General features: G+C 42.7%; 2 protein-coding genes across 2 annotated transcripts in view; one reads left to right on the top strand and one right to left on the bottom strand.

Annotated features, from left to right (window-relative positions):
- The window catches only part of GNAT2 (G protein subunit alpha transducin 2), an 18,928-nt gene extending 11,649 nt beyond the window's left edge, over positions 1-7,279 (top strand). The window contains exons 7-9 of the mRNA XM_019513857.1: positions 1,760-1,913; positions 2,454-2,658; positions 4,655-7,279. Of these exons, the coding sequence (XP_019369402.1) occupies positions 1,760-1,913; positions 2,454-2,644 (345 nt within the window). The 3' untranslated portion in view covers positions 2,645-2,658; positions 4,655-7,279. The remainder of the gene's footprint in view (positions 1-1,759; positions 1,914-2,453; positions 2,659-4,654) is intronic.
- GNAI3 (G protein subunit alpha i3) overlaps positions 6,987-13,060 on the bottom strand; it is a 59,783-nt gene continuing 53,709 nt past the window's right edge. The window contains exons 6-9 of the mRNA XM_019513856.1: positions 11,034-11,163; positions 10,232-10,385; positions 8,270-8,481; positions 6,987-8,166 (exon numbers count right to left, since the gene is read on the bottom strand). Coding sequence (XP_019369401.1) covers positions 8,291-8,481; positions 10,232-10,385; positions 11,034-11,163 — 475 coding nt within the window. The 3' untranslated portion in view covers positions 6,987-8,166; positions 8,270-8,290. The remainder of the gene's footprint in view (positions 8,167-8,269; positions 8,482-10,231; positions 10,386-11,033; positions 11,164-13,060) is intronic.

The following is a 13,060-nucleotide window of genomic DNA, read 5'->3' as shown; positions in this document are numbered from 1 at the left end:
ATGGTGCTGGCTCCTACCCTGGGGGTCTTTAAGAGGAGACTTGATGCCTACCTGGCTGGAGTCATTTGAGCCCAGTTTTTTCTCCTGCCCAGGCAGGGGTCGGACTTGAAGATCTACAAGGTCCCTTCTGACCCAACTTCTGTGATTCTATAGACTCATTCTTGCAGTGTCTACCTTATTTCTTCACCTACCATGTGCCCCCCAGTTAGAGACATACCTTGTTTTGAAAATGTAGGAAAGCTGCTGCCAATTTGGCAATGGCCTTGATGGAGTTAAAGCTTGAGCTGCAGAGCTTGCAAAGCAAGAGTAAGAGATGGAGAAGAGATGACTCTGCCCCCTCTATACATGTAGCTGGAGCCCAGCACAGAGCCAGCTCTCAACAGCCATTCCAGAGTCCCCATGCATTCACACTGGTGCAGACATCAGCTTCCACACTTAAAACACACCCCTCAATTTGAGAAGATGAATTTAGGGAGGGGGGCAAAGGTGTGTGGCATGTGAGTAAATATGTCACTAATTCAGTTCCAATCTGAGGGAAGGAGGGAGAGAGACTTATCCCCAGCTCAGCCCCCAGGTTTGTTGAATAAGAGTCTCACTAGAACATCCTTTGTGTGTGCAAATAACACCAAAACACCAGAGCAAAGCTACAAGAGTGCAGTCAGCAGGGAATATTTTTGACGCTGGCAATCAGGCAGGACTCGGGCTCCACAGATGCTCTCAGCCTCTCTCTGAAAACAGGAGAAAGGAGGGTGAAGAGCAGAGAAAGCCAACAGTGACCAGGCAGAAACTGGTAAAAGGTTGTCTCTGTCTCTCCCCTCCCTCTCTGCAATCAGCACTGCTTTCCAGGACAGCTAATTAGTCGCTAATACAGCTTGTACAGGCTGTATTAAGACAGCTAATACAGCAACCCTCCTGTATTGCAGATATTACCATCCTCCAAACAGGCACTTGCTTCTCTGCCTCTCATAGAAGAATTAACTTGGGAGGTTTCCCAGCAGTACTAATCACCTCAGAAGAAAAAAAAAAAACAGCTTAGGAGGAATGTGAAGGTCATTTTCACAGATCATCATGTACTCTCTTCTCTTAAATGAAAAGGGAGGGGTGCAATCCATACGCTACCCACCACAGCCTCCTGAAATACAGCTTGGGAGCCATTCTCTAGAGAGCTTCATTAGAAGCATCATAAACCAGACCCCAGAACACAGAGTCCTTGCTTAAGATACAGTCTCATTAATGTAATGTCCTGGCTCCTCTTCATGCTCCAGCATCATCTAGTATTAGAGACCAGTTGCATTTGTACCACAAAGCTTACAGAAGCCAGGCTATTAGGGATATTTTTTTCATTCAGTGAGTGGAAGCCCACCTAGCAGATTACTTAGACTTACGAACTGGGCTACTAACAAAACAGCAGATAGATAACTGCTTTTAGGACTAGCAAAGGCTTCAGCATTATAAACAGATGTGTTAAAGCACCATCTTCTCATCTACAACTGTAAAACAGTGTGGAGACTGCAAGTATAGTTGGTAGCACAGGAAACGGCTTTTGTCTAGCATCCATCTGCTTTAGGACAAAGCCAGAGATTTGATCGTTTGAACCTACAGAGATCAACATGCTTGATGCTTTACAGAGAGGAAATACTTTCATGATGTGTTTTAACTAGATGAATAACCGTTTCTATTTTTTAAAGCCAGAACGAACAGGGGCTTTAAGAGCAGATGTGTCACCGAAGATTAAAATGATCTTTTTGTCCATCTTCAGAACCGCATGCATGAATCCCTACATCTGTTCAACAGTATTTGCAACCACAAGTTCTTTGCTACCACTTCTATTATTTTGTTCCTTAACAAGAAGGACCTCTTTGAGGAAAAGATCAAGAAAGTACATCTCAGCATCTGCTTTCCAGATTATGATGGTGAGTTCTAATGATTCTGTGTGCCCCTTCATGGCCATGGTAATTTGCAAAGAAAAAGGCCTGTGCCTAAGTGTCATCTAAAACTCTAAGATGGTGGTAGAAAGAATCATTGATAACTGGTAGGAAGACTCAAGGGTGCCATGACTCCCAATATTTTCTTGGGTTCAACTGGCCACATGACTTAAAATTTCACTGGGCTTGCAAACGGGGAAAGCATAAAATTCATGTTAAACATGACGACTTGGAGGCTGTTTGGGAAGGCTGGTACCAAAGATGAAACACTACCAAAAGGCAGCTTCTGCTGGCTCTTAGGTACCTCTGTGTAGAGAATGCATTTCAGTAGCCACAGCTTTCATTCCAGACCTCTTCAAAGAGTGTTTAGTTTTCTTAAATCAGGAGCTAAGCAACAAATGGCAAAACCTTACATTTCTTCAGCTGGGTAAGAACACTTGCATAATTACACAGGGCTATGAGTTTCTAAACAGTGCAACGTTCCTAATCAGTGGCACATACCAGTAGTTACTTCCTCTCCAAAAACAGGTTCCAACACATATGATGATGCAGGAAATTACATCAAGATTCAGTTTCTTGATTTGAACATGCGAAGAGATGTGAAAGAAGTCTACAGCCATATGACATGTGCCACAGACACACAGAACGTCAAATTTGTGTTTGACGCAGTCACGGATGTCATTATCAAGGAAAACCTCAAAGATTGCGGACTCTTCTAAATCAGCTTTGGCAGGTACTATCGTTTCAAACAGACCTTTAAAAAAAAATCCAGTGGCAAGTTACAAGAAAGCTAGACACGTTGTCACCAAAAGGGATTTGTGGTGGGAGGGTGACAACTCTTAAGATCTCTCCCCAGGCCTTGAAAAGCTCTGCTGTTTCCTTGGGCAATAAGAGCAATATTGCCATTAAACCACTGGCTATCCCTTTTTCTTACCAAGACAGCCCTCCCATCTTGTCCGTACCTTGCTCTACTCAACTATATGGGAAGGGTTACAAGTCCCAGACACCTGGTTCAGGAAACATGGCACAAACTGTTTAAAACTTTGCTGGCACCATTAAAACATTTCCATTCAGCCCCTTAGAGATTTGGGGGGGGGGGGGTGTGAAACCTTTATACTATCAGGAACCATAGGATCCATTTAGGAAGCAGAAAAGTTTGGTACCTTAAGGCACTGTATTACAAAGCCAGTCACTGTATTACAAAGCCTGTGCCGGCATACCCAATTACAAAAGACACCCAGCTCTGTGCACTGCAAACAAGATCAAACTGTATTATAATATGGTGTTATGCTGCCATAACACAATAAATGTTGCTGCATGAACAATTCACTGTAAAAGCAATTCACTGCTTTTAGGATTGGCAACAATCTTAGAACGTGCTCCATAAATGTCACTGGCCAGGAAAAGTGATACACAATCCTGGCTAGCGATAGCATATGAACAGCAGCTAACACAGATAAGTTGCCAGTGTGGATAGGGAACAAGTGGTCTCTGCAGTGTTCTGCTTTAGCTGGCCTTTCTACTAGCCACTATGAGTTGGTTGATGAACCACAGTAATGAGCTAATGACAAAACAAATGCTATGATATATGCGTCTGCCAGCTCCCTGTGCAAAATGCAGCACCGTTATTCTCTTCCCACCCCCACCTTCAAAAAAATCACATGCAGCCAGCATCTTCCAATAGCACAGCTCCCAAAGTGAGCAACACTGGAGCTTTCATTCTCTGTGAACGGGAACAGGAAAACAGAGGCAGGCAGCCAGCTTCTCTGCCAGCATGAAGCAGCTTGCAGTTAAATGCACCTGAGGGCAGAGGGGCAAAGCCACTGTTTTAACCTCTGCATTGTCTGCTGCCAGCAAAAGTCTTCCCATTACAAACAGCAGTTTCTGAGCAAGGGAAAAACCTGCTCTGAGCATGAAGAAAGATATTGCATTAAGGCAGCAGCTCGAGATCAGGTCTAGCACCATACTAGGGTTGCAAGCACTAGAAAAAGGTAATTCTATGCTAGTCTGATTAGACCCAGGGAGGCGGGGCAAAACAGCAGCTCTGGCCAGTGGCCAGACTCCATTTCCCAGCAGTCCCTGTCCATGTCATTGCGGCCAGTTTCCATGGCCAGTTTCCATGGAGACCTCCGGTAGCTGTGGGACCCTGACAGCATGGGGCCACAGTTTCCATGGAGACCAGGCCCTGGCAGGGCATGGAGCTACTCTGGGGATCTTGCAGCAGTGCCAGCGTGGTCTGGGACCAAGGCAGAGCTGTGATCCGCTGCCTGCATGCTTCTGCCTAGGGTACGTGGGCCACAGATGGCAGCTCTGCACCACTGTCACCATGGCAGGATCCCAGCCCAGGAGCAGCTCCCTGCCCTGCCACACATGCTGCCAGCACTGCTGTGGCCAGTCTCTATGGAAACCCTGGCCCCATGCTATCACTGATGTACCACTCCTGGGGTCTCCATGGAAACCGGCCAGTGATGAGGGCAGGAGCTGCTGGGAAATGGAGGCCACCATGGGCCTGATCCAGCCCACCGGATGGACTTTGCCCAGCCCTGGATTAAATGGAGAAGACTAGTTCGAATGTTTCCCGCCACCACTGCATCACATAGTTTGCTACTGCCTGGTGAGATTCTCCAGTACTGATCCTCTGCATTTGTACGTGACCTATCTAAAAACATTCAAGCCCTTGTAATGTTGAAGTATTTAACACCATTTTCCCTTTCCACTTCACCTTCCAGCAGCAAAGAAAATGACTTCTATATAGCATCATTGTTCTGCTGAGCAGAGCCAGAGTGAGCAAAAGCTACTTAGGGCAAAATTTTTCTAAGACCTACCCAGCATGCAAAGCATGCACTTCGAAGAACAAGCCCTGCCCAGAAAGGCACAGCTAAACTTCCTGCCACCCAGCTGTCTGCCAGGGTAATTTCCTCCTCTATTATTGTTTTTAAAAACTCTCTTCAGTTTGCACACTTTAAAGAGAGAGCCCGCAGCAATCCAGTGTGATCTGACACTTGACAGCGCAGTTTTTGGCACACCAAATGGGGAAGAGATACCAGAACAGCACATGTCAACACAGCTGCATCTAAAAAGGCACTACAGACCTAACATGAAAAAAAAGTGAAACCAATCCTTTGGTGGAATCCCAGAGAAAACCCACACCTATAAAGATGGGGGAAGCCATTAAAACAAATTTGTGAGTGATCTGACCTAAAAGTAATTCCTGAATGTGGAGATCTGAATCCATTTACGTTCAAGATAATTAACATCTTCCCTTACGCGTTAAAAAGCAGCAAGTTTACTAGTTGTAAATAAGTCCCAATACTTATTTGAAATGTTCAAACCTTCCACTGGAGAAAGTTAATGTGCAGATCCCTGAAACTGGTGGAATTTCTCCCCACAGCCTTAAGGAGCTGATTGACTGCTTCTACTATCCAACTATCTCTATGTACAAATAGCCTGGAACCTTGACCCATTTCACTCCCAAACCTTCCAAACTCAAACAGGCTTGCCCATATAGCCTAGCAATACCAATCCTCTCACTGCTACATCTGCTCTTTGCTTCAGAGACTGTTGCTCATGATGCCTCACTGATCTCTAGCCTAGAAGATCAGAAGAACTTTTAAGAAATAGTATTGGATTTATTAGGATTTAAGGAAACATTTCACAGCAAGAAATCAGAAGGAGCAGGCTGGATGCCAGAGACAAAAAATAGTTACAGTACTCGAAAAGATTCTCATTCTGCTATTTAAAGTTGTCTGCTCTTTATCATATGTAAATAAACCTATGCTATCACTGTAGACAAAGTCTTGTATCTTCTCAGTGTGCATTGCAGAAGTCACGTACGGAGCTTCACTTAGAAACTGTAGCAAAGCCAAAATAAAAAGAAATGTGCATGAAGTGAATGGGTCATTTGTTCTGCTTTAACGTTTCATTTCTTAAAGCGTTTCCTTCCTGTGTCATTCTTGACTCCCAAAACCTAACTCAGGGCAAGCTTCCTCTGTGCTATTTTTACTTATGTTCTACATTTTACACTTATTTCCATAGCACCTGCACATACAGATCTTCAATGAAGTCAAGCTGGCAGGCAGGGTGGCTATAGAACAAACCCAACGCATACAGTGTGTTCAAACTGCAGACCTAATTGCTGCAGACCTGGATGATAGCATGCATGCCACAGTCAGCTTCCTCTCTTGATTCTATGAAGCAGTTAATTTTTAATAGCCTGATGCTGATAGGTGCCAAACACCCTTCAGTCCCACCCAAACTAATGAGAAAAAATAAGTGTTGAGACTCTTGTGGCATCAAGTAGCACAATTTGGGCATACAGTGCCACTGAAGGGATGAGGGCACATTTATGTTTCAGAAGCTGACTAAGCAACTCCAAGTATCACTGTGAATCTGCAGTACAGCCTAGACGATCTGGTTAAAAGGCGAGCGTTTCACACTTCAGTAGCTGACAGTTACTTGTGAAGGAGCTGTCCGGACCTAACAAATGGTGTTACACATTACGACTGTTATCCCTAGCAAAGAATATGGCATTTGCCTACCAAGGATCTCTCTTAAGGAGTTTAAAACATTGTCTAAAAGTATAGTACCACTACCATGACAGGCATACTGCAAGTTGGCTCGTCTCCACTTACTTTAATGGACTTCTAGCGCGTTCTTTCTTTTCTTAATGCTTTCAGTTGATGAAGTGACACTGGCTATGAACTGCACTCGCTCATTCAGTTGGTTTTTAAAGGCGGCACCCTGCCTTGGCCTCTGCCCGATTTCAGACTATGTCTCTGGCTGTAAATGAGCAACAGACTAAACTACAGTCAGCAAATCTGATGAATGATACCTGTGCCCATAAAACCAAATCCCCATGGTAAAAGAAGGCTGCACAGTGCAAGACAGTAGTGGCTCCAATACTTTTGTATTTAAAAAGGGTCAGGCTACCCTCTGCCTAGCCTACTAAGTGCATTTGCAACTGGCTGCCCCTCTTGCCTTCAGTCAGCTTGCAAAAAACAAGTGAAGTGAGCAGTATGGAAGAACATTTCCAGAATGTCAAGAATAAATTAGGAAAAATTAACTGTTTACTCACAATTTTAATACTGCCAACAACTAACAGGTTGAAACTGTACACGTGACAAATTGGGAAAACGAGTCTCATAATGCAATGGTTTCAGCAAAGGAATGTGCCGACTGGTTAAGAACATTACTACAATAAAAACCAAATGGCAAACAGGAATTTTGGCACAACATTTACAAAGTAAAGCATGCTATCAATACAGTTTAAAAGTCTCTGAACATAAAAGGCCATGGTAAATGCAGAACAAAGGTGCATCTTTTACAGAATTCCCCACTGGTTTAGACCAAAAAAACCGCACAAGAATCCAAGTGGTTGATTTAGTAGCTTGGTAGCAGCACGCACACTCCATCCAGTTTGGAATATAGTAATTTGTTTCTCCAACTGAAGTTGTCCCAGGTACGTCTTCACCCAAGAAGCTGGCTTGAATCTTACTACAGGGGCTCAAATCTCGATTTGGTAAATCAGCATAAACCAAGTTAATCCCCAAACATAAGCTAAAAAGGACTTATCCTGCTACAGAAAGTTCTGTCACTTCTTTTCAGAGCCAGAACATATTTGCAGCAGGGTGAAAACAAATTACACATCAGAAGCCAAAGCTATAGCCAGAAGAGCGCTACAGATCTTTTAAGTAGTTGCAGAAATATTAAATTCTGACCATACCAAGTGTTAAAAACAAAGAGTTCCTACTAAGAGGAATACTTTCTGCATGATCTGGTCACATCATGTGCATAGTTAAGTGTTTTTTTTTCCTTATGTTTTCTTAAAACAAAATTCATTTGCAAATAAAGAAATAAAATTTAGTAAAGTTTATATACATATATTATATATATCTGATGGAAAAACCTTAAAAACAGACTAGTGGTGGCTTGTTAATCAAAGAAAGAGAAAGCTACATACTGAAGTTCTGGAATCCAGCACCTCAGCTTCACAACAGCTGTGCACATTTAAGATTATGCAATCCGACTGATGCCTGAATGATCAAATCACACTTAACAGTTGTTCCGTTTTGATATCTTCAACATCCCATATCGATAAAAAGGTCCCTAATACAGAAGATTGTGCTAAAGAATGCAAGGATTCTGCATGCTGTTTTCATTCCCTTGGTCCTGTTCATGCTTGCAGCTGTCCCATGAGGCAGCAGGGGAACAGTCTGGTTTTCAAAACGCCACATCATAAAAACTGAAAGAAGAACACTGAGCATTAATGAAAGCACGTGTCAAAAAAGACTGAGTTGCAAGTGTGAGTCTATTGCTCAGAGCAGCCAGACAGTTCAGCATTTTACCTTTTCCCCCACCATGTCCTCTTAATAGAGTCCACATTCTTTCAGGTTGTTCTTAATGATAACATCAGTAACAGCATCAAACACGAACTGCACATTCTTGGTATCAGTGGCACACGTGAAGTGGGTATAAATTTCCTTGGTGTCTTTTCTTCTGTTCAGATCCTCAAACTGACACTGAATGTATGCAGCTGCCTCTTCGTACGTATTAGAGCCTGGAACATAAAAGATACCTTACTTTAGCTACATGTTTGCAGTAGAAAGCTTATATACATCTAAAAATGTCTGGCTTCATTTCTGCTTGAAGGAGAAGGCATGGCTGTAAGAAGCTACAAATTCAACTTTAGCCCTTTTTAAAGGCCAAATGATCTCCCCATCTCTGTCACTGGCTTCCTGTGTGACCCTGGGCAAGTCATTTTAAAACTTCCGTCTTAGTTTCCTCATCTGTAAGATAGGGATCATGACACTTACCATCTTCACAAAGAGCTCCGAAATCTACTGATGAAACACTGTATAAAATTATTGATAATAAAGCATCATGCTAGAAATACACAAACGCCTACAACGCTCAATTGGGAGTAGAAACAACTGACAGGAGTGAATGAATCTAAAGAGGTCTTAATCATTTGGGCTATGAATACACAATTTGATCAGATAGCAGATGACAGAACTATGCAAAAGAAGGGTTGCAAGGTTCAACCTCTTACTCAAGGCAGGATCACCCCTCTCCTGATGGTACCAGACAGGCTCTCATCTAATCTGTTATACACTTTGTGAACAACCCTCACAGCCACCAGGCACAATCCTGGCAACATTAAAAACACCCTTTAACTTGCTGCAGGTAAAGCACAAGGGACAAGGCCACTGTCAGTGTTCTGCCATTACAAAGACAGGAAGTAATTTGTTAAAATACCCTCAAGAGATCCACGGAAGAGAACTATTGCTGTTCCCTGCTAAAATCTCCAGGTGCAGCCCAGTCCAGCCCCTTATCAGGAAGAGCATGGCGCCACCCTGGCCCCAGCCCACCCTTGCCTCATGCACACATCTGGGGACACATTCCCCTTGCCCTCCCAGGGTGCATACAGTGGTGGGGTCACTACCCCTCCCTGTACCCCCCAGACAAGCTGCTCACAGCTGTCCCACTCTGCCCCAGCTGTGCAGCACCTGCCCTTCTCCCTCCCTCACTGCAGGGGCCTCAACCTGCACCTCCCTACGCCCCTTCCTCCACAACAGACTTACCAGCCAGACAATGCTCTCCAAGCTGCCCGGCTGCATAAGTCAGCAATCAGATCAGTATCAGCCGATATGGCTTTAAAAAACAAAAAACAACAAAAAAAAAAACCAGCCACTAGTACTGGTCCAAAAGAAATCTATTGATGTACCCCTACCAGGGGTTTAACTCCCAGCAAGAACACTGGCACATCCCAGTCAAATCTCCAACCTTAACTGGGGCTAACCCCAATGTTTCTGAGGAAGGCAAAAAAGCCCAAAACACAAGTAGCAAAGAGAAGGGGGGAAATTCCCTTTAAATGACCTTGTTATTATTTTTATTTTTAAGAGAGAGAGACGGCCTACCAGCCACACTAGTGAAGATGTTCTACCTATGCTTTTGGAGTACAGATGTAATATGTGCTCTAATGCAAGGGGGGCTGTGTTTGCTAATGCATATGAGTTATCTAGTGTTCAACCTATCTAGACATCTTTTATAATACCTTCAGTACTGATATGGAGGTAAAAGACTTTCCTTATAAGGACCCAAGATGCAGAAAAACCTCACATTTTCCAAATGTGCTTCCAGCCAAAGAAACACGTGGACAGTAGCTCAACAGAACCAGGAGGAGAAGACCTAGTTCTAACTTTGCCACAGGTGGACAAGCCCATACTCCTTCTAAAATCAGAGTGATCTGAAGTGTTCCTTCCAACGGATCAGCACAAGACTGAGTTCACCCCTGACCCCAGCATTACCTGTGTACTCTGGGTAGCAGATTGTTAGTGGGCTCTTCTTAATCTTTTCCTCAAACAGGTCTTTCTTGTTGAGGAAGAGGATGATGGAAGTGTCCGTAAACCACTTGTTGTTACAAATGCTATCAAACAGCTTCATGCTCTCATGCATCCGGTTCTAAAAAGTAATCGAGAGAAAAAGTGCATCATTCCAGCAGTCACTTGGGAAAGGTGGGTTGTTTGATTATATTTAGAAGAAAGCCATTGGCCTTAAAAATACAAAACATGATAGCTAAACTATCCAATGATCTCTTGAGGTCCCTTCCAGCTATAAATCTATTAAAACTGATAACAAAGTGTCATACAAGGGAAGATCAGGAAATTTATGTTGTCTCTGGTCGTAACTAGTGGTCAGATCAGAGAAGGTCCAATCCCCATTCACTTTAATTTTCTTGTCCATTTACCATCCCATAACCTTTTACTAGGGTCAGCTTTTCTTCCAGTCCAAGAGATGCACTAGTGCTTAACAAAACAAGCAGCAATAACAGCAATCACACAATCAGAATGTTTTGGGGTTTGTTTTTTTTTTTTAGGAAGTTGAGGAGAAAGACATCAATTCCCGCTAGTTTATTATTAAACTTGTGGTGCTATGGCCAGACCTCTTACGAGACACACTGCTCTCTCAGCATCCCAAACAGAGCACAAAGAATATTATGTTGATAGGTCTTTACACTGAATACAGTCTACAGCAGCTTGAAACTAACTTCCACCTCAATTATCTCACTGCAGGATGCAGCCGCATGTTAATAATTCTAAAGGAACGTACCATTTCTTCATCCTCAGCAAGGACAAGGTCATAATCACTGAGGGCTACACAGAATATAATAGCTGTCACACCTTCAAAGCAGTGGATCCATTTCTTTCTTTCTGATCGCTGGCCACCAACATCAAACATCCTGAAAGATGGAAGAGAAAAAGTGGCTCAGATATTATGCAATGCTTACCTTCTTAAACTGCACGATTTGGCGAAGCTTAAAGAATTTAAATTCTTTCAGACGACCAGAATGTAGGAGAAATTTAGAGATAGAAAGCCTTATCATTAATAAGGCCAGCCGAAACTCAAATCTTCCTATTCAGAGGTGTGTCTTGCCCCCCCCACCGATAAATTATGTTTTAATTTAAAATATGAAGCTTTGCTTCCAGCAGAAAGAGCTAAATCTTAAAAGAAAGCCTTTGTTGTAACACTAACTAGGGTAGGAGCTTGCTACTTCATCTTGGCACTCTGCCTTGGTTCTTGTATCCCCTGTAGAAGTAACCTGGTTGCTTGGGCTGGACTCAGAGCACCCACTCTACATACTTCAATTATTCCAACTAACTAATGTGCTTGGCAGGAAATATTATGGGTAACACGACCGGCACCTTACTATTGAAAACACATGGGCAAAATGTAAGAGGTTGGGTGCTGTAGCAGTTAAATATATAATTAGTGAGATACTAGGAAATCTAAATATTGCAAGAAGATTTCTAGCAATAAACAAAGATGCTAATTTCCTGGAAAGTTACAACACTCCCTTCTCCAAAATGTTGAGAAAAAAAAAAGAGAGGCAATATTCCCTATTGTTTTCTGACTGGCTGAGATTATTAGTTTAAATCACATCAAACAAGTCAATATCCAAGAGCTACGGAAACAAAAATCAATGTTTATGATTATCAGAGCAAACAGGCAGAGAAGAGAGAAACTATTCAGAGTCTGCCAAAAGTAATACTATTTAACGATTCCAACAAAAGGAGCCAGAATTGTGGTTCAGCGACTCCAGACTTTCATTTAAGATGAACTGTCCCAGTGGAACATAATAGGAAAGATGGAATTTTGTATGAAGTTACAGCCTTTTTATTTAGCCAGCAGTGGTCTCCATTACCTCTGCTGTTATTGCAAAGCAGCAGTGACCTCAGAGCCCAGCTTCTCCAAGGTGATCCTGTATTCAAGTCAGATGTCAGTCAGACACCTCAGTCTGTTATTGGAGTAAAGTCCCAAATTTATAACCATATTTTTAGCATAGGATGATGGGTAGAGATAAAGTAAGCTTTGAGGAAAATGACTGCTTAATATCTACCTAAACACTCTCCTTAGCAGGCAAGTCCCCCAAGATGGGAAGCATAACGTCCCAATTCTGATGGATGCCCAATTAGTCTGTGAAGGCCTTGTGAGCCATGCATAAGCCAGTTTCCAAAGGTGACGTATGCTTCCATAGTGCTACTATTCCACCACTGATCTAACTTACTAAAAAAATATTTAGCAACATGGTAAGAAACTCCATACAAATCCATGTGTTCCAAAAATGCCTCTTGGCAGAATATTGCCTATACCCTTCTATCTTAAAGTCATGTACCTTCTTAGTATTGGTGGCCATGAAACCATCTTAGATAAAGAAAACGATAATGGCTCTATGTCCTTTTGGGTACTGGAAAAGGCTGTAATACCTTAGAAAGGATCTCCGTAGCATACATTAGATAGCATGCCAGTTAAATTCTAAAATCGCCATCACTGCAAAGAAATGGTTAAACTACCATGCCTGCTACCTCTAGCCCAATAGCCCATTAGGCAGAAACAAATGGCCTTTAAAAAAAAAAAAAAAAAGAAAAGAGCACTGTACACTACTACTGGTAAATGTTAATCCTAATACATCACGAAAGAAGATAAATCTTCCCTGGAGCTAACCAGCAGCCATAAAAATAGCTCTGTGATGCAAAGTATTCAGCCATTTTCTATTAACCAATTCACAAGTTAGAAGCCAAGACAGCTTTTTTCCCCAAGAAGCATGCAGCCAAATTGTGCTGGGAGCCCAAGTGCAT

The sequence above is a fragment of the Gavialis gangeticus genome, unplaced genomic scaffold (genome assembly GCF_001723915.1).
Source record: "Gavialis gangeticus isolate Ggan-Ray unplaced genomic scaffold, GavGan_comp1, whole genome shotgun sequence".
NCBI classification, from domain to species: Eukaryota; Metazoa; Chordata; order Crocodylia; family Gavialidae; genus Gavialis; species Gavialis gangeticus.
The sequence above is the reverse complement of the archived record's forward strand: the minus strand, read 5'-3'. Positions and strand labels throughout refer to the sequence as shown.